This window comes from Monodelphis domestica, chromosome 1 (assembly GCF_027887165.1).
Source record: "Monodelphis domestica isolate mMonDom1 chromosome 1, mMonDom1.pri, whole genome shotgun sequence".
Lineage (NCBI taxonomy): Eukaryota > Metazoa > Chordata > Mammalia > Didelphimorphia > Didelphidae > Monodelphis > Monodelphis domestica.
The window spans coordinates 570,018,227-570,040,583 of NC_077227.1; the positions used below are offsets into that span (position 1 = coordinate 570,018,227).

The 22,357-nt window shown below is 35.8% G+C and overlaps 1 protein-coding gene across 3 annotated transcripts in view; it reads left to right on the top strand.

The window, feature by feature from the left end:
* The window catches only part of NFU1 (NFU1 iron-sulfur cluster scaffold), a 68,392-nt gene that overhangs the window by 16,498 nt on the left and 29,537 nt on the right, over nucleotides 1-22,357 (top strand). For all 3 annotated transcript variants that reach the window (XM_056813441.1, XM_001381649.4, XM_056813442.1), the window contains one exon: nucleotides 20,804-20,870. In XM_056813441.1, coding sequence (XP_056669419.1) covers nucleotides 20,804-20,870 — 67 coding nt within the window. The remainder of the gene's footprint in view (nucleotides 1-20,803; nucleotides 20,871-22,357) is intronic.

Consider the following 22,357-nt stretch of genomic DNA (forward strand, 5'->3'; position numbering starts at 1 on the left):
AGTACTAAGTACAGGCAACTTTTTCTAGATGAACTATGAGAGGAAGTAGAATGTGTAAACCTCAAAATTTCTTAGACTTATAAATGTTGGAAATTTCACCATTGGGAAATTTCATACTTGAAAAATTTCCTATTGATAGTGGGTCTTGACTATTGGAATGTGAACCCCATTGGCATGGGAGGTTCCTTCTCCTCCCTTCTTAAGATTACTTTAGGACAGAAACCTTTTGCTGAACAATAGAAAGGACTTTGACCTATGCTTAAGCATAGAACAGGAATTTCTTTGAGTCATGATTGATTTTAGAATTGATACAATGGAGATACTTGGAATCAATCTCCACCCTATTCAGTCCTAACAGGATTGAGTAAGGGCTGCAGCCTAGATCAAAATTTAATTATTCCAATCTCTACCCTACTCAGGTTAACAGGATTTAGAAAGGGCTGTAGCAAAGGATCAAAGATTTAATTATTTGGAAATATGACCTTCAACAGACATGTGCAAAGCCAGAGACCTCTGGGCGGTCCTGGGTTAAGCTAGAGCCTCCATTGGCACAGGGAAATTGATGGACAGGTGATTGGTAGATGTGAGGACTGAGGGGAGGGACCTTGGATGGTTTCCTTAAGGATAGGGGGGTCTGAAGACTGGGGGGTGGTGGAGGAGTTTGTCGGAGTGGTTGCGGTGTGCTCTGAGAGGCTTGAGCTGAAGGAAGCTGAAGGTGGGGGCCCCGGAGACTGTTTCTCCATTTTTGGTCACGTGAGTAATAGGGACTGATCTCCTTTCATAGCCCCAGCTATCTAAGGGCTTGGGCCTTTTGGCCCAGCCTAAACAGAAGGGGTATTTAAGCCCTATTCCCTTCTCTCCCCTTTCTCTCTCCCTCTATCTCTCTATCTCTAATTCCTTTCTTCCTCCTGTTTGTAATTAAAACTCCATAAAAGGTTGACGGCTGACTTGAGTTTTCATTAAGGAATTACATAGCTGAATTCCTTGGCGACCTTAAATTAAATCAGTCTTTTAAAAGTGATTTCCTTGTCACATTGATAGCTTGAAGAGGAAGGAGTAAATGAAGGCTTTTGAAGGAAAGAGGCAATCTAGGAATTGTTGGTGAAGGAGAAGTTGAAGATTATGTAGACAGAGAGGATGAACAATAAAGGGAAACTTCCAGAGAAAATGGAAGACCTAGAAGTGAGGAAAAGGTGTATGGTGGAAGTAACAGAAACCAAAATAGGGATGTGATTTGACGGGTGAGAGATAACAGTAGGACAGAGGGAAAAGGAATTCAAGTATACAAGACAGTTGTTAACAATGAAACTTTAATGTTAATGTTCTCTAAGGTTCTGTCATTAGCCTTCTTTTCTTCTCTCACTATACTTTCTCACATCTTATTCACTTCCAGTTTCTACTGTCATTTTATATAATTGATTCCCATTTTTATATCTCTACCTCTGATCTCCCATCAGAGCTCTATACATAAACCTACATAGATATTTGCAGTTGTCTTTAGGACATTACCACTGTAGCGGCAGCCCACCAGCACGTCAAATTGAGCAACTCCAAAATTAAATTCATTATCTCTATCCCAAAACATCCCAGCTTTTGGACTTAACTACTTATGTCAGTGATCGTCCATGTTTAAAATCATACAATCATCTTTTATTTTCCCAATGTCTGGACTCTTCAAATCAATCACTTCTCAATTCCTAGATTTTTCTTGTACCACAAAATTTTTTGCATTTATTCCTTCCCTTTTGCCACTCTAGACTTATTTGTGGCCATTTGTTGTACTTATTGCAGTAGCCTCTTTTTTTTAACCCTTACCTTCTGTCATATAATCAAAAATAAGTATCAGTTCCAAAGCAGAAGAGTGGTATGGCCTAGGCAAGGAATTAAACAACTTGCCCAAAGTCACAGCTAGGAAGCTAAGAAGAGGCCATATTTGAACCTAGGTCTTCCCAATTGCCAGCCTGACTCTCTATCCATTGAGCCACCTACTTTCCTCTTACAGTAGCCTCCTAAGGACCTCTTTGGTCTCTTCCTGCTTTAATGTCTCATCCCTCTAGTTCATCATAAATCATGCTGTACCTCCAAAATTCATGCCAGTCTTCTACTTAATAGTACTTCTTACTACTTAATAATACTTCTACTTTAATATGTCCCCCTTAGCTATTGAATGAGGTCAGTTATTTAGTTCCAATGCCTTAGCTTGATGTTTGGGGATCTCTATAATTTGATTTGATCCTACTTTCCAGCTTTATTTTACAATATTTCCTTATATGTTCACTATGTTCTAGCCAAATAAAACTACTTACTATCAGTCAACCAACAAGTATATATTTAGTTATTACTATATTCTAGGTATTGAAGATACAATTAAAACAAATGAAACAATCTCTAATCACAAAGAACTTACATTGTAATGAAGAAGACAATAAGAACCTAAGTATATTCAGAATAAATATAAAGCGAATACATACAAATAGTAAAAAAAAAAATAGTCAATACTATATTAAGCACCTACAGGCCCTGCTCTGAAGAAGCTAGATCAATTATGGAGAAAGACAGTACAGAAATAAATTAAAAGTCTTGGGGGGCAAGGAGGCCTATACCCACAGTGGTAAATGATCTGAAGGAGATATTAATTACTGAGTTGATTTCATCTTGAAGAATGATGAATATATGGAGATTATGAAATTGAGGTCAATTGGGTAGGAAGTGGTGAAATGAATTCCTTGAATCCCTCCTTTAATGGTAGAGAATTAGAGAGGAGCTCTCCAGTATCCTCTCCTTTCTGAGTAAAGAAGGAGCCCTGGGGACAAAGGTCAAACAAATAGCCTATACAGACTCCCACTCTCTTGTCTTGATTCCTTTGCTTAATCTATTTCCTAGGCCCAGAATCCCTTCTCAGTTCATCCTATACTTTCTTCAAGATCAGTCCTAGTCAAAAATAATCCTTCCCCTCTTAAGTCTTATATAGTATTTGGTTTGAACCAATATTATGTACACATTTAGTTTTTATTATAGTTATTTGTGTGTTTTATTATCCTCCTAGACTACAAGCTTCATGAGAATTGGAACTCTGTCTTTTGATAATCTTTGTTTCTTACCCTTTACTTACCACAGTGATGTCTATTTACTGATGGAATGTTTGTTAAAGCTTAAGAAGGTCTAAAACTTGAATAAGATTAGAGATAATGTTAAGAAAAAAGCAGAATGCTTACATTATGGTGTTAAGTGTGGTAAAACCTTTTCCATGTTCTTGTTGTTTAAAAACAAATTGAAACTATTCTACATATATTTAAAGATAGCTGAATTTCTAGACATTTAAAGACTAAATTATGAACCCATTCCAACTGGAACCAATACAGAAGTAAAGAGCATAAATTATACTGATTCTATTACTGGCATCAGAAATAGCCTAGCTTTTGAAAGCAGGTGAGAGAAAGTAATTTATATGCTACTTGGACAGAAAAACCATTGTGTAAGTGTGAAATATATCACATCATGAAACTGTGAAAAAGAGAAATGTTGGATTAAATCTTTTCATGCTTGGTGTTCAGAGAAGGTATGCTAAGAGATTTTAGATTCAGGCACCATCAAAATAGACTTTTAGGAATTTATAACTGTTACTAAGAGCCAAACATAATTAAATAATATATATTATTTTAATCTTTCTATCCTTCTCCACTGTTCCTGATTCAAGATACCTAGAACAGTTATAGGTTCAAGGATAATTTTAAGAAATTTCTAATTAATCTAGATTCACAATCTAGCTTAAGTGATAACTGTCAAAACTCTAGGTGGCAAAGAGCCTTTAAAAATTTTTGGAAGTAATGTCATTTCCTGAATTCAGAAAGTTCAGTTATTTCGTTTCCTGCTACCCTTAACAATTATTCACTTAATAGTGTATTCAAGGCTCAGAACAAGCCTTCATGACAAATTAATCTTATTTCAAGGTTTACTAAAGTGTTAGATTTGTGATAGAGATCCAGAGACTTTGAAGGACAGAGCCTGGAAGAAAAGCAAAGGTTCATCCACAGCAGGGGATGGTTGAGAAAGCTTGGAATATTGAGGTAAGAGGAGTTTCCAAGGAGGGGCAGTTGATCTCTCTATCTTGAGACAGTAAAGGTGCAGACCTGATCAGAGACCATATCCTGAGCCATACAAAATCCCTCATTGAATTTAATAACCATTTCCCCCCAAAGATACCAAGAATTGTGGCAGAACCCGAGAAGGAATAAGAAACAGCTAACAAGATCTCACACAGCTCCTGTGACACCCTCGGTCTGGACATTGGCTCTGCTGTGATAGACCAGGGGTCACAAACCCTGAACCTCTCAGAGACCAGATATATATTATGACATTATTTTAGCAAAATACTTGCAGAGGCTCTTGTAATAACCTTGTGAACAAGATAAAAGAATGCTAACCAAACAAGTTTAATTTTGGAAATACCAAATAATCACACATGAAATTATTGGTTAACCAATCACTGTTATCTGGAAGAATGAGGAAGCAGTGATATGTATGTCACAGCTCTGTCTTTGTCCCTCTTATACCATTTATTATTTGGATAAAAACAAACATAAAAGGGGGCAGCTAGGCAGCTTAGTGGATTGAGAACCAGACCTAGAGGTGGGAAGTCCTGGGTTCAAATTTGTCCTGAAACACTTCACAACTGTGGGGACCCTAGGCAAATCACTTGACTCCCATTGCCTAGCCCTTACCATTCTTCTACCTTAGAATTAATACATAATATTGATTCCAAGACAAAAGGTAAGGATTCAAAATTAATTTAAAAATTTGCAGATAACAAAACTGGAAGGGATAACAAGTATGCTAGATGACATTCATAATTCAAAATTGGTCAGCATTGATTGATCAGAAAATTAACTGAAACTAGATTAAATTTAATGATGATAAATGTAAAGTCTTCATTTATTAGACCTACAAAAGTTTGTTATGTTCAGGATCCTTGAGACTTGGTTTATTTGGAGAAAACCTAAGGAATTTAGTGGACAATTCACTTAATCAAATACAAACCCAAAGTGTAACCAGACTTCTAAAAAAGATAGTACATTTTTAGACTGTGTAAATGAAAGAACAGTATTCAGATAAAGAAAGATAATATTATTAATTTAGTAAAGCCATGATCTTGTAATATGTTCCATTCTAGGTGAAAAACTGAAATGTGTCTGGAGCAAGGTAACTGGGGTGGTAGAGAATGGAAATCCCTTTTGATGAGCAATAATTGGAGAAAATAAGGATATCCAGCATTAAAAAAGAATTGGGGTCCGAGTTGGAGGCTGGTTTCTGGGTTCTTTCAGTTCTTGCACCAGTCATTTCCACTGTCTCAATAATCTCTCTCTTAATACCCTTTAAAAGCAAAAGTCTGCTGGGGGCTGTAACCCAGAAGTACCAATGCAGCAAACCTCTGAACAAGTGGTGCCTAAGAAAGAGGCTCTGAACTACTCATGATGGAAAAAGTAGTCTCTGCTTGTGCCAGAGAAAGCAAGCTCTAAACTTCTGGTGCAGGGCCAGAGAACTAAGGAATTGAGGGAGTGGGATAGGTGACCAGCAGGATATTATGCAGGTGGGGAGCTATGCAGCACTCTACAAAGTTTGAGAAAAAGTGCAACCAGTTCTGACCACCCAAAAGTCACTGGGAGCAGAGACATGGGCTAACGAACCATGGATTGCTCCATGTGGGCAGAGGCTGAGATGCTTTGACATGCAGCCCCCAAAGAAATCACAATCAGAGAGGAAATAGTCAAGAAGTGAGGAAAGGAAACAAAATTAAGAGGCAATGGGATAGGAGACTGAAAGTACCAAAAACAATTTCAGGAGGAAGAAAAACTTAGAAATCTTGAACATAAACAAATCAACAGAAAAAAACTAACAACAGAAGGAAATATGACCTCCAGATCTATTCAATTATTTCATGAATAAATACTACAAATTAAAGAAAAATATTCTATCACTTGATGAGACACAGGACCTGCAGAATTCAAGGAAAACATGGAATAATATCACACTGTTCTTAAGTAGCTAAAGAGAGAAATAAGAATTATGAAAGCAGAATTTATATCTTGAACAGCAAAATTAACCAGAACAGAAAAACTTGAATCTATTCAGAAACAAGTCCCACTGGTTGTCAAGAGGAAAACTATCAAAAACAAAGGAAAGGATATTTAAATAATGCAAAAATATTCCACATACACTAGAAAAAAGAGTTCTTTTAGAACTTAGTGTTCCAAAGAGCCCTGGAGCTCAAAATACGGCCCAGGGTAAACTATCCTACAAATATGAGTTGAACCATACAGAACAAAAGAGAATTAGTCGGTAATAAAGAAGAGTTTGGAATGCTTTTAGAAAAAAGAAAAAACCAGAACTGAAGAAGTATTTGCTTCTCCAACACTCCAAACAATAGAAATGCATGAGAAATAAATGTAGTAGCCAAGAACAGCAACTTACAATAGTGATTACAAAGAGACCAGTAAGAGACTTCTCTAAATGTTCACAAAGAAACAGCAATAAAGGTGTTAATCTGGTAGAAACAACCGTGAAGAGACAGACAAGGGGCATTATAGACAGAATTTGGCAACACAATGTCTACAGTTGAATCAGTTGTTGATTTTTTTGGGGGGTGGGGCATACTATAACATGGGAGAGTACATGAAGAGGGTAGGGGGAATAAGAGTTAGCAATGAGGAGAGGTACCTTTGTGATCTCAGAAAGAGGAGCACTTTGCCATTAGTACTTCCTTAGTAGTCTCTGCCCTTGAGTTTACAGTATAGGGCACTAATTTCCTTTCTCTCTTTTTTCAAATCTTATTTTCCATCTTAGAGTCAATACTATATATTATTTCCAAGACAGAAGAGCAGTAAGAGGAAGGCAATGGGGGTTAAATTACTTGCCCAGGTCACACAGCTAGGAAGTGTCTGAGGCCAAATTTGAACCCACAACCTGTCCTTAGGCCTGGCTCTCAATCCACTGAGCTACCTAGCAAACCTTGTGTACTACTTTCATAGGAACCATAGGCATCATTATTTGTTTTTTGTGAGGGCTTTGCAGTCTTTTCTCCAGCAAACTAGAATGTGTGTCTTTATCTCTTCTTTGCATCTCTCATCTTTTTCATTCTCAGATCTCTGCTTATTCTGTTTTAAAGCCTAAATCTTAAGATGTGACTCAGATGTACACTAGCCATGTCTCAATTAGTGATTCCCTAAAGCCAATCAAATTAATTCAAGAATTTATTATGTAGGTATTGTGTGTCAAATACTGTGCCAACTGCTAGGATCACAAGATAAAAACAAAAAAGAACAACCTTACAGAGCTTTCGTTTAGTTGGAAAAAACAACATACAGAAATATAAATAAATACAGAGTACAGTATGGCCCCCATATCCACAGGAGATACATTCCAAGACCCACTATGGGATGGCTGAAATCACAAGTGAACATCTGCCTGCCCCTATATGCAAATATAGATATATATATAGATATATATACTCTCTCTCCTTGCTCCTACCCTTCTGGTTAGAGCTCTGCAGCCTTGCAACAACACCACACCAAACCCACCCTATCCCCCCAAAAAGTGAAAGTCAAATTGAACAATCTGCCGACCCAGGGTAACTGATATCAGGGAAGGTGAAACCTAAGATAAATGGCAGGGGGGAAAGTACTGTACATACAAAGAAACTGTGGGGCCTCTAAGAATCCTTCCATTTCTAAGATTCTGAGATTCTTTAAATATAAATCTTTTGGGACTAATTTGACTGTGCTCACTCTCTTTCCAGTTAATCATGCAATTCTCTATTTTAAGAGGGTTTGAGTCATAGAAAATCTTTCCTTCAGATTTTTTAGGAAACTAGAAATCATAGAAATCAACCTCCTACCCTATGCAAGAACATTCTCAAAAACACCCCTGACAGGTTGTTTTTGCTTCAGCACTTCCTGTGGTGGGAGATTCATTGCTTCACGATATACCTCCCTTCTTTTTTTGACCAGCTATGAATTTTGGAAATATTTTTTCTTGTATTTCCTCCCTATAATTTTTACTCATTCATCATAGTACTGTCCTATAGAGTTACACAGAATAAATTGTCTTTTATATAATAATCCTCCAACTATTTGAAGATACAAATTAGGTCTCTTCTAAGTTTTTAACTTCTAACTTTTCTACACTAAATATCTAGTTCAGTGGTTCTCAACCTCTCAATTTGTAGAAATGAGAATACATAATGTATATCAGGTATTTACATTCCAAATCATAACTGTAGCAAAATTACAGTTTTGAAGTAGCCACCAAAATAATTTTTTGGTTTGGGATCACTGCAACATGAGGAACTGTGTTGCGGGGTCACGGCATTAGAAAGGTTGAGAACCACTGATCTAGTTGTTTCATCTTTTCTTTATATGAAAATCTTTTGAGATTCTTTACCATTTTAAAGTTCAGAGATGTTTTTGTTCACTTGACTGATAAGCAGGACCAGTGATCAAAATGAAACCTGGGTTCAATTCAATTCAATACTTAAACTCCCACTAAGTACCAGGTTGAAGAAATTATTTTCTGTCCAAAAATAATAGGGAACTTTGCTGTCATACTAGCCAACCTGATAGGTGTGAGGTAGTATCTCAGAATTGTTTTGATTTGTATTTCTCTAATTATAAGAGATTTAGAACACTTTTTTTCATGTGCTTATTGATAGTTTTGATTTCTTTATCTGAAAATTGCCAGTTCATGTTCCTTGCCCATTTAGCAATTGGGGAATAGCTTGATTTTTTTGTACAATTGATTTAGCTCCTTATTTGAGTAATTAGACCTTTGTCAGAAGTTTTTGTTATGAAGATTATTTCCTAATTTGTTGCTTCCCTTCTAATTTTGGTTGCATTGGTTTTGTTTGTATAAAAAACCTTTTTAATTCAATGTAATCAAAATTATTCATTTTACATTTTGAAATATTCTCTATCTCTTGCCTGATCTTAAATTCTTTCCTTTCCCATAGATCTGACAAGTATACTATCCCATGTTCACCTAATTTACTTATAGTTTCCTTCTTTATATTTAATTCTGAATTCATCTTGGTGTAGGGTGTGAGATGTTGATCAAAACCTAATTTTTCCCATACTGTTTTCCAATTTTCCTAGCAGTTTTTGTCAAATAGTGGGGGTTTGTCCCCAAAGCTGGGGATTATTTGGGTTTATTGTACACTGTCTTGCTGAAGACATTTACCCCAAGTCTATTCCACTGATCTTCCCTTCTGTCTCTTAGCCAGAATGACCACTGCTTTATAGTACAGTTTAAGTGGTACTACTAGGCCCCACACCTTCACATTTTTTTTCCATTAGTTCCTTTGATATTCTTGATCTTTTGTTCTTCCAAATGAACTTTGCTATAATTTTTTCTAATTCAGTAAAAAGGTTTTTTCATAGTTTGATAGGTCTGGCACTAAATCAGTAAATTAATTTGGGTAGAATTGTCATTTTAATTATATTAGCTTGTCCTACCCTAGAAATTAATGTTTTTCCAATTATTTAGATCTAGTTTTAATTGTGTAGAAAGCGTTTTGTAGTTGTGTTCGTATAATTCCTGTGTGTGTCTTGATAAATTCCTAAATATTCTTTTAAATTTTATTTAATTAGTCAATTTAGAACATTATTTCTTGGTTATAAGAATCATATTCTTTCCCTCTCCTCCCCCACCCTTTCCTGTAGCTGACATTCCACTTGGTTTTACATATGTCCTTGATCAGAACCTATTTCCATGTTGTTGATGTTTGCACTAGGATGATCATTTAGTCTACATCCCCAATCTTATCCCCTTTGACCCATGTAATCAAGAAGTTGTTTTTCTTCTATGTTTCTACTCCCATAGTTTTTCCTCTGAATGTGGGTAGTGTTTTTTCTTGTAGATCCCTCCAAGTTGTTCAGGATCACTGCATTGCCACTAATGGAGAAGTCCATTATATTTGATTACACCACAGTGTATCGGTCTCTTTGTACAATATTCACCTGGTTCTGCTCCTTTTGCTCTGCATCACTTCCTGGAGGTTGTTCCAGCTCCCAAGGAATTCCTCCACTTTATTATTCCTTTGACCACAATAGTATTCCATCACCAACATATACCACAATTTGTTCAGCCATTCCCCAATTGAAGGGCATCCCCTCATTTTCCAATTTTTTTGCCACCACAAAGAGCGCAGCTATGAATATTCTTGTACATGTCTTTTCCCTTATTATTTCTTTGGGATATAAAACCAGCAGTGCTATGGCTGGATCAAAAGGCAGACAGTTTTTTTTTTGCCCTTTGGGCATAGTTCCAAAATATCCTCCAAAATGGTTGGATCAATTCACAACTCCACCAGCAATGCATTAATGTCCCAACTTTGCCACATCCCCTCCAGCATTCATTACTTTCCTTTGCTGTCATGTTAGCCAATGTGCTAGGTGTGAGGTGATACCTTAGGGTTGTTTGGATTTGCATCTTTCTGATTATAAGAGATTCAGGGCATTTTTTCATGTGTTTGATAGTTTTGATTTCTTTATCTGAAAATTGCCTATTCATGTCCCTTGCCCATTTTTCAATTGGAGAATGGCTTGATTTTTTGTACAACTGGTTTAGCTCTTTATAAATTTGAGTAATTAGATCTTTGTCAGAGGTTTTTATTATGAAGATTGTTTCCCAATTTGTTGCTTCCCTTCTAATTTTGGTTGCATTGGTTTTGTTTGTACAAAAACTTTTTAATTTGATGTAATCAAAATTATTTATTTTACATTTTGTAATTTTTTCTAGCTCTTGCTTGGTTTTAAAGTCTTTCCTTTCCCAAAGATCTGACATGTATACTATTCTGTGCTCACCTAATTTGCTTGTATTTCCTTCTTTATATTCAAGTCATTGGTGTAGGGTGTGAGATGTTGTTCCAAACCTAATCTCTCCCATATTGTCTTCCAATTTTCCCAGCAGTTTTTATTAAATAGTGGATTTGTGCCCCAAAAGCTTGGATTTGGGGGCTTATCAAAGACTGTCTTGCTGAGGTCACTTACCCCAAGTCTATTCCACTGATCCTCCTTTCTGTCTCTTAGCCAGTACCTAAATTGTTTTGATGAACACTGCTTTATAGTATAGTTTAAGATCTGGGACTGCAAGGCCTCCTTCCTTCGCATTTTTTTTTTCATGATTTCCCTGGATACCATACCCTTGATCTTTTGTTCTTCCAAATGAACTTTATTATGGTTTTTTTCTAATTCAGTAAAAAAGTGTTTTGGTAGTTCGAGGAGTATGACACTAAGTAAATTAGTTTGGGTAGGATTGTCATTTTTATTATGTTAGCTTGTCCTACCCATAAGCAATCAGATGTTTTTCCAATTGTTTAGATCTAGTTTTAATTGTGTGGAAAGTGTTTTGTAGTTGTGTTCATATAGTTCCTGTGTTTGTCTCAGCAGATAGATTCTTAAATATTTTATATTGTCTAGGGTGATTTTAAATGCAGTTTCTCTTTCTAACTCTTGCCTGCTGGGTTGTATTAGAAATATATAGAAATGATGATTTGTGAGTTTATTTTTTATCCTGCAACTTTGCTAAAGTTGTTGATTATTTCCACTAGCTTTTTAGTTGATTCTCTAGGATTCTTTAAGTAGACCATCATATCATCCGCAAAGAGTGATAGCTTGGTCTCCTCATTGCCTATTTTAATACCTTCAATTCCTTTTTCTTCTCTAATTGCTATTGCTAGCATTTCTATTACAATGTTAAATAATAGAGGTGTTAATGGGCGTCCTTGCTTCACTCCTAATTTTATTGGGAAGGCTTCTAATTTATCCTCATTGCAGATGATGATTGCTAATGGTTTTAAATATATACTGTTTATTATTTTTTTTATAAGACCCATCTATTCCTATCTTTCATAATAGGGAACTTTGGACCCTTTTTGAGCAATGAAGTGATATGATTAGTTATGTGCCTAAGGAAGATTTTGGCAACTCCGTGGAGACCAGATAGGATAGGAGACTAGAGGCAGAGAGACAAATTATGAGAATGTAAATGCAGTTGAAAGATGATGAGAGTCATCATGTTAGTCAAACATGAAGTACACAACATACTTAATATATTAGACCTCAACTTTTGGGCAAGGACTTACTATTTGATAAAAACTGCTAGGAAAACTGACACAGAAATTGAATTTAGACATATATCGTACCATTTACTGAATTAAGTTCTAGATTGGTAATGACCATAAATTATGACAAATGATAAGAGCAAGGGAGGGAATAATTGTCATAGCCAGTCTGGGGAAGTACCAAATAAAGGGCAGAGAAGGTCATATAAGGTAAAATTAGTAGTTATAATTACATAAACTGGAAAAGTTTTTGCACAAATGAGACTAATGCAGTTAGAAGAGAAATAGTTAATTGAGGGGGATCTTGTAGCAAGTTTTTCTGACAAATATCCAATATTCATGATATTTGAGGAGCTGATTTAAATATATAGTAACAAGAATCATTACTCAATAGATAAATTGTTAAATAATTTGAACAGGTAGTTCTTAAAGGAAGAAATTCAGTCTATCAACAATTATGTGAAAAGATGTTCCAAATCACTAATATTAAGTTAAGGGAAATGCAAGTTAGAATAACTCTAAAGTTCTATCTCATACCTATTAGATTGGAAAAATAGACCAAAAAAGGAAAATAAAAAAAGTTGAAGAAGCTATGGGGAAAACAGGCAAAATTAATAGCTTATTGGTGAAGCTTTGAATTGGCCTAAATATTCTGAAAACAATTTGGAACTATATCCAAAAAATCTAGGCTTATTCTCCCAGAGAGAAAAAATGAAGAAAAGGACCTAAATGGACAGTAATTATATAGACAAAATATTTATAGCACCTCTTTTTTGAAGTTACAAATAAGAAGAAATAAGGTAGAAACATTAAATTGGGAAATTTCTGAATAAATTATGGTACTGTGAAAGAGAGGATTATACAGAGAGAAGTTATGGAGATGGAGAAAGAGATTCAAAATAGTATAGCAGAGATACAACAGGATATATATGATTCAAATAAAGGGAACATACAAACAAGAAAAGAGAAAACCAAAGAACAGATAAGATCATATCTGGAAAATTTCTTTGCATGTAGGTTTGGTTTAGGGACTTGAAAAGGAAGGAAAAGTTACAAAAATTTACATCAACAACAGTATAATTACATCAGTAGAGAAAAAGCAATACCATAGTTATCTATACTATCCTAACACAGTAGCAGCAAAGAAAATCGATACAAGGAAACCTACAGCTGAAGAAATGAAACACATTGTTGATAGCCTTACAGAACCAAACCACTCCACACAGGTGCTAACTGAAACAACCAAAGAACATTTCGGACAGCTCAAGAGAAAACAAAGAAGACTAATTTTAAATGTAGAAGCAGCAATATTTTGCCCATCGCAATTTAAAGAAGAAGATTCAAAACATATTAATTGTAAACTTGGGAAAGGGGTTGACATGAATATACAATCACACAAACAAGACATGCTCGCCCTAGTACCAAAGTTGGCAACATCATATAAAAGCATGGGTAGAATAGAGCAAGAAACACTTCAGTCTTCAAGCAACTTGACATCTGCCAATATTCTAAGTGCAGACCCTATGTCTCATCTCATGCTGGGAAATAAGATGGGAGCTGTCCCCGGTCCTGAACTACAGTCTCTTGACATAGAAAGATATGGAAATGATGCAGAAGGCAGGAAACAGAATGCAGTTTACACCAGGTAGTTTCAGTAATCCAACCACACAGACAATAGCTAATGTAAAAACAGTGCACATTAACAACATGACAATTGATTCAGCAACAGATACACCTGAACCATATGTGTGTATTAAAGTGGGAAAAAAGAAATACAAAGCTCTCATTGACACTGGTGCTTCAAAGTCTGTGCTAAAGTCATTCCCAGAAGATACTACCATAGAGTATGGTTTCAGTGGCAGGAGCTACTGGGGAAATACAACAGGTCCCAGAGCTCAAAAGCACAATGGTAAAACGTGGTTCTCTGTCCATTGACCACACATTTCTCCTAATACCTGGATATCCAGGTAACCTTTTAGAACACAATTTTTTTATGTAAGATAGGAACAACTTTACAGTGTGAACAATCTGGAAATATATATTTACATCTACCTAAGCAGTCTCTCAAGCACTATCCTTTGTTATTTCTGGGACAACTAAATGAAACAACTGAACAGAAGCAAGCAGTAGCATTGATGTGTGATATACCTAAAGATACACACCAGGAGTACTTGCTAAACACCAGAATGATGTGGGTAGAATTAAATCAACAATACCAGTCAAAATAGAAGTCAGGGATGGCATACCTCCTAAGATACCTCAGTGTAGACTCAGTAAAGAAGCAATTCAAGGCATCACTCCTATAATTAATAGCTTATTGGAACAGGGCATATTAAGACCTACAGTGTCAGAATATAACAACCCAGTACTAGCCATCAAGAAAAACAAACGAAATCCTGATGGATCATACTCATGGAGATTTGTTGAGGATCTTAGAGCAGTCAACAACTTTAGTAAGAAGACACACATCATAACACCATCACCGAATGACATCTTTACAGAGATACCCCCCAATGCTTGTTGGTACACTGTGATAGATCTGAGCAATGCCTACTTCACTAATCCATTGCACCCTGACTCCCAAAATATTTTTGCATTCTCATGGGGCCAAAATAAGCTCTGCTGGACTTGTTTAGTTTAGGACTATTGTGAGAGTGTGTTGATTTTCTGTCAGTTACTTAAGAAAGACCTAGAGACTATAAAATTCAAGCACAGCAAACTGGTACACTATGTTGATGATTTATTCCTTGAATCACCTGATCCTAAAACATGTTTGGAGGATTCTAAAAGGCTGCTAATAGAGTTGCATAAAAGAGGACATATGGTCTCCAAAAGAAAGTTCTAGTGGATTCTCCTGAAAGTCGAATACCTAGGATTTATCCTGGGAAAGGGCAACAGGAAAATCTCTAGCAAAAGGATGGCAGATAGTCAAAATCTAGGAATCCCAAGAACAAAGAAACAACTTAGAGCATTCCTTGGGATGGCAGGTTTCTCTCGGCAATATGTCATAGGATATTCCAGTGTATCTAAATGCTTAACAGACTTGACAAAGAATGAGGTGGAAGAACCATTGCAGTTAACAAAAGAATATCTCCATGCTTTGTCACAGTTGAAACAGGCAATTCTAACAGCCTCAGCATTAGGAATACCAAATTATGACAAAGAATTCCATCTGTACATTCATGAAGCTCAGGGCACAACTTCTGGAGTTCTAGCACAATACTTAAGACTGAATTTGAGACCTGTAGCTTATTACAGCATGATCCCAGATAAGGTAGCACAGGGTACATTGCCTGAGTAGCATAGTTGCAGCCACCCTCATGGTGAAAAAAGCAAATGACATAGTACTGGGATGTAAGCTACATTTATATTCTGCTCACTAAATTGAAAAACTTTTATAGTCACAGAGTATGCATGCATTCACATCTGCCAGGCGGTCTCAGTATGAAGTCATTTTGCTAGGAAATGATAATTGATCTTTCATAGATGTGCACCTCTAAATCCAGCAACCCTGATGCCTGACTTGCCTTTGGTAGGAGAACCACTGCATGACTACATCCAAACAATAGAGATGATACATAAACCAAGGGAAGACCTAAAGGATATCTCTTAGGGATCCAGAAATTGAGTTATATACAGATGGATCCTCATCCATTTTTAGAGGACAAAGAGTCATAGGTGCCGCAGTAGTGACCAATGACAAGATGCTATGGCATGCTTCACTAACTGGTAATGTTAGTGCCCAAGATGCTGAATTAAAAGCTCTAAAGACATCACTGGAATTGGCAAAAGGCAAACGGGTGAATGTTTTTACAAACTCAAACTATGCTTTTGTAACGTTGCATGCGAATGCATATACATGGAGAAATAGAGGTTTTGTAACATCAACTAGAAAGAAAATTGTATACAAAGAACTTATATCCTGCCTAAGAGTATCTATAGAATTGACAAGTGAAGTAGCTGTTATAAATTGCAAAGCACACACTTCTGGCACGGACAGTATATCCCAGGTAAATCATAGGGCTGATATAACAACTAGATATGTAGCCAGATTTGATCCTTTCTGTGTTCTGAGTCTTTCTCTTGTGGAAAAGCACGATATTACAAAAGCGTATCACAGAGAAGAAATTCAGTTATGGCAAAAACACCTTGGGGCCAAATTAGTGAAAGGAATATGGCTAGTGGAAGGAGGAAAGCCCATACTGCCCAGAAAGCTTTATCAACATCTATGTAATGTGATTCACTCTAAAGGTCATTACAGAATGAAATCCATGTTAGACGAAATCAGAAGATTTTGGGCAGCACCAGGGATATCTTCAAATGCTATTAGAATTTGTCAGGCATGTGATATATGTAGGAAGTTCAGTCAAGGTCATTTCAAGAACAAAGCATTGGGAGGGAGGCCATTAGCCTATACACCTTTCCCAATGTTTGCAGATTGACTATTATCAATATGCCTAGTGACAAGGGACACAAGTGTGCATTTGTAATCATGGATCCATGATTAGATGGATAGAATTGTATCTGGCTAAGAATAACAATACAGCTGTAGTAGTGAAAACACTACTGAAGGAAATAATTCCTAGATATGGCATTCCTGATGTTATTGATTTGGACAGGGGTTCTCATTTTACATCACAAATATTGCAAGAAGTATATAAGAACTTAGGTATTAAGAGTAGCCTACACAATGTCTATACACCACAGAGCTCAAGTGAGGTGGAGAGGATGAATTAAGAGTTAAAAACAACCTTTGGAAAACTGTGCACAAAAATACCTAAAGTGGACAGATGCTCTTCCTTTGGCTCTATTCTACCTTAGAACCAGACCCAGAGGAAACTTGCCTATTTCACCATTTGAAATTCTTTATGGACAACTGTTATGGCATGGAGGGACCACTAAACCATTTTACGTATCCATGCTAGGAGGAGAATGCCAGCTCCACACCTATCTGGTAGAAATACAGGATAGACTGGAAGAACTCAGGAATTTAGGATTATTGGTTCAGAGAGTACCACTAGATTTCTCACTGCACAATATTATCAAACCAGGTAATAAAGTGTATATGAAGAATTTTGTCAGAGACACACCTACTAAGACTAGATGGAATGGTCCACTAGAGGTAGTCTTAGCTACTCCTACATAAGTAATAGGCAAAGATCAGTGGTACCATGCCTCTCATGTGAAACATCACTATGCCCATGATGACAGCCCAATAGAAAATCTAGAAGAGACTACAGGAGAACTATAAATGAGAACAATGAGAGTGAAGAAATAGAAGAAAGCACTGCAAAAATAAGTATACATAATTATCTTAATCTCAGAAACAACTCCATGAAACATCACGAATCTCTGCTAGATTAATGACAAAATGTTAACATCCAAAAAAACCCATCTCCAAACCTATATAACAGAAATATACTTATAATAAACTACAGATTTAATATATTATACACACATGAAGATATTCACGTAGAATCACACATGCACTCACAAATAAATCAATCTTACATGCACATGAGAAAAAAATTCAATCTCACACACATGCACAGAAGAATCTTACATACATGCATGATCCTCTACGTTACCATCATCAAAAGAACACAAACTTCATTCAAGGTGAGGCAACAGTTAAGTAGGTATGCTCTACAGAGGAAGATCATCAGACCAATAGAATTTCTCCCATCAACACCAAAGACAACAAAAGAACTTTAACACCAAGAACTGATGATATATTGGGTCACCTAAGATTGATCGTCGCGCACATTAACATCACATTTAGGGAACTGCATGCACAGGCACACATAATACTACATGTGAAGAAGAAAACGATCATCAGTCAAAATGAGATGAGGATTCAAAAAGAAGAGAAGTAAGTATGCATCTAACACTACACAATTAGTACATGAATACATATACACACTGACAAGAAAATTTTTGGTTGAATCGTAGATAAGATCAACTTACATAGACTTTCTACCTTGCAGTTGAGTTTTCTGCAGGACTCATACAGGCAAGAAAATACAAGAATTCTTGTCTGGATGAATTCTGAACAAGGCTCATATATATACATGTAATATGTATTTGTACATATGTAATGTTTGCATAGGAAGAATACATGTACATATGTAAAATACTAATGGTCTAACATACTAACACATAGCATAGGAAGACTAATATATTAATCATTAACAGACAGGGAAGATTAAATCAGGGAAGTTTGGAATTAGAGATAGACAAGGGACAGATTTATTTTATGATAAGATTTTTCAAGGAAAATTATTAATAGAATAGATGTTAGAAAAGTTCATGAAATTTCATAGCTATAAATCTATAATTGTACACTGCGATAAGAAAACCATAGATTATTGCAGTGTTAAAATGTTGAAAATATTATTTTGTTAAAAGCCCCATGTATTCAAAATACTTTCCTACCTCCCACTTTCCTATAATCCTAACCTTAGAAATAGAATTAGTCAGAGTAGGAGATACTAAGATAGGTTAAGATTTGTTATTTTGGGGGGAGGAGGAATACTTAGGGAAATTTAATATATAGCATAGACAGAGTAGAACTTATGGATAAGAAGGTAAGTAATGGACATTATTACAGGGATCAGGTTTTCCCTGTACAACAGAAAAGGGGGAGCTGTGGAAAAGGATTACAGATTTCATTGCAAAGACTTAATTGCAAAAACACCACGAAGGAAGATGTTGGAATGCTGATTGCCAGAGGGGGATGGGCTAGAAACTCTAGCTGAGAAAAGCAGCTGGACAGTTTGAATCTTGGCTCTTTCTCATCTGACAAGGAGGAGAGAAGAGCATCATCGGAGCTCAATCTGTTGAGGTCCTTCAAATCTCTGAAGTAGATCAGAGCACAGCCCTACCCATTTTAATAATGAATAGAGACTTTTTCCCTGTTGAGAATAGAAAAGACTATCCACTCAAAAGGGTTACAATTGGCATCTTCTATAATTGATATCCCTCTAAATCATGAATCTACCAGCCTGACTCTACATCTCTCCAGGGACTCAACTCCCCAGACCTGAGCCTGAGGGGGGAATTTAAAATATTAGTTAGAAATTTCTTACTTTCCCCTCTACCCATAAAACCCCATTCTCCTTATAGAGAATAAATAGTTGTTATTATCGGAGCTGCAATTGACAGTTGAAACCAAAGAGGGAGAAAGAAACATCTTCCTTACCATCAAAGAGTTGTTGAGATCAGGATAAACATCCATAAGGGGAGTAAGATCAGAAACTAAAGACTGAAGGGGAACTTTACCTCTTACTTTCAGCTCTAGACCTTGGTCAGACCTCTCCCGTTCCATTGTGTAGCTCTGCCTGTGAGGGGAGGGAGTACCTTCTTCCATCTTTCCCTTCTCTTACTCAAATACTTCTAGATTGGTTTCTGACCCTCTAGGACAGTACATAATAATATATCATAAGAAGTGATAGGGGGCAGCTGAGTAGCTCAGTGGATTGAGAGCCAGTCCCAGAGATGGGAGGTCCTGGGTGAAAATGTGGCCTCAGACACTTCCCAGCTGTGTGATCCTGGGCAAGTCACTTAACCCCCATTGCCTAGCCCTTACCACTCATCTGTCTTAGGACCAATACATAGTATTGATTTTAAGATGTAAGGTAAGGGTTTAAAAAGAAAAAAAAGTGATAAAAGATGATTTCTAGAAGATAGAATCAATTTTTCCTGGAAATGGCCCCCTTTTTTTTCATTTTTATGACATTTACATTGCCATAATTTGTTCAGAAATTTCTAATTTAATGTATATCCCTTATTTTTCTTGGAATCTTAAAAGAAGGAGTAGAGAGATGAGATTAAAAATGGGGGAGGGGAAGTAACATAAGAATGGAATGGAAGCATTTAAAATGCATGGAAGAGAATAAAACAAAAGTCAGGAATCACAGACAAGGTCAGTTATAGAAATAATTAAATTTGTATGTTTTAAGAGAAAAGCAAGCTGTTTTTAATACAGATCTATGACTTGATGTATAGCTTTTTTAAAGTTCTGCTTTGTATGTGGAAATACTCCTTTTATTTGGTATTAGCTAAGTTCAGAAAATAGGAGAAGGATGATGGTGATCTGAGGTGGCCTATGAGTGCTGGGGTTGGGACATGAGATCTGGCAACTGATTGGATACCAAAGAGTATGGAAAATGGGAGAAAGGAAAGAATCGGGGATGATTCTGAGGTCACAAGCTTGGAAGGTTGGAAAAATATTGTTATCTTCATCCAAAGAGGAAATTTTTGAGTAGGGGTGTACACTGTAGAAAGGTGGTAGAATTTTACTTCTGACTACTCCTTTCAAACAATATGACTTTGGTTAAATGAAAACATTTTAAACTCTGTAAATATAAGCTATCATCTTTTCTTTTGATGGGAAGGGAGGTTATACTTTAATTTCTAGCTCACAAGATTTTTTAAATCTTTTGGTTTTGATCAGATCTATCATTTCATTATTTACAGAGTTTCCAATGAGGAACTCTACCACTACAGGTAGATTTCAGCTCTGCAATGCATAGTTTTAGATGTCTGGAGGTCTTGAGAGGTGTCACATAAGCCAATGTATGTCAGAGATGGGACTTGGACCCAATTCTTCCTAACTCCTAAGCTAACTCTAGCCATTGTGCCTTTTTGAATCTTACTGATTAGAAAAAATTTTTTCCCCTTTGATTTTAGGCAATTATTCAGGATTGAAGGGGTGAAAAGTGTCTTCTTAGGACCAGATTTCATCACAGTCACAAAGGTAAGAGTAATCAGAAATAGGCCTAGAAATGTTTTCAGAATTTCCTTCCTATCTAATTCTCCATTCTGTCTTAGTAAAGTGCTGCCTAGTCAATAGGAGATATAAACTGTTTCATTAGATACTTCCATTTTAGTTTTTCAAAGCAATTGTGGGAATTACCCCATGACATGAAAATGACCATAATAGATCAAATCTGTGGATCATTTACTGCATTATTTTATTACAGTAGAAATTAATTTTTGGAGAATACAACTACTTTCAACATTGTGGATATCTTCTAGGCTATTTCCAAAATTGAAAACACTTGTGCAGCATTATTTTTCTTTTTTTTTTAATTAAATCACCTCTTTCAAACATATAAAATCCTCAAGTCTTGCTATCTATTTACAAAATTGTATTTGCAAATTCCATGCCCTCATAATTGGGTAAGCTATCACCATATCCCTTTCAACCTTCATCTTTTCACACTAAAGGGTCCTAATCATTGTAATACTTTCTTCTACCTCATTGTCGCCAATATCTATCTTCTTTTAGCTCCCCTAGAATGGGACATCCCTAGCATTTTGTTTTACTTTTCCAAAAAAATTAATTATTTACTTTTATATATAACAAAATATTCATGCCCATTATCACCAATTTTTATATAGTATTTAATTTTATTTAACATAGTATGAGAAATGCTAGCAGGAACAGTAAGAGAAGAAAAAAATTAAAGGAATCAGATGATAAGATAACATGTAGAAAATCCTAAAGATTCAACTAAGAAACTATCAATAATTTTAGCAAAGTAGCAAGATATAAAATAAAACCAAATAAATCATCAGCATTTTTATATATCACTAACAAAGTTGTGCAAGAAGAGATAGAAAGAGATACCCCATTTAAAAGAACCACAGACAGCATAAAATATCTGAGAGTATACCTGCCAAAAACAAACTCAGGAACTGCATGAACATAATTACAAATAAAGTCAGATTTAAATAATTGAGGAAATATTAATTATTCATGGGTGTGCAGAGCCTATATAATTAAAATGACAATCCTGCCTAAACTAATCTGCATATACAATGCCTTCCCAATTAAATTACCAAAAAATTATTCTAGTGAGCTAGAAAAAGTAGCAAAATTTATTTGGAAGAACAAAAGATCAAGAATTTTAAATGAATTAATGAAAAAATGGAAAGGAAGTGAGTTTAGTAGTAGTAGATTTTAAACTATTGTAAAGCAGTAATTATCAAAACCATCTGGTACTCGTTAAGAAATAGAAAGATCAGTGGAACAGAATAGACATGCAACAAATAGTAGTAAAAGATTATAATAACCTTGATTTTGACAAAATGATGGATCTAAGTTTTCGGAATAAGAATTCACCATTTCACAAAAATTGCTGGGAAAATTTGGAAAGAAGTTTGACAGAAACTAGTTATTGACCATTAATTTTACACCATTCCCTAAGAAAAGATCAAAATGTAAACATGACCTAGTAA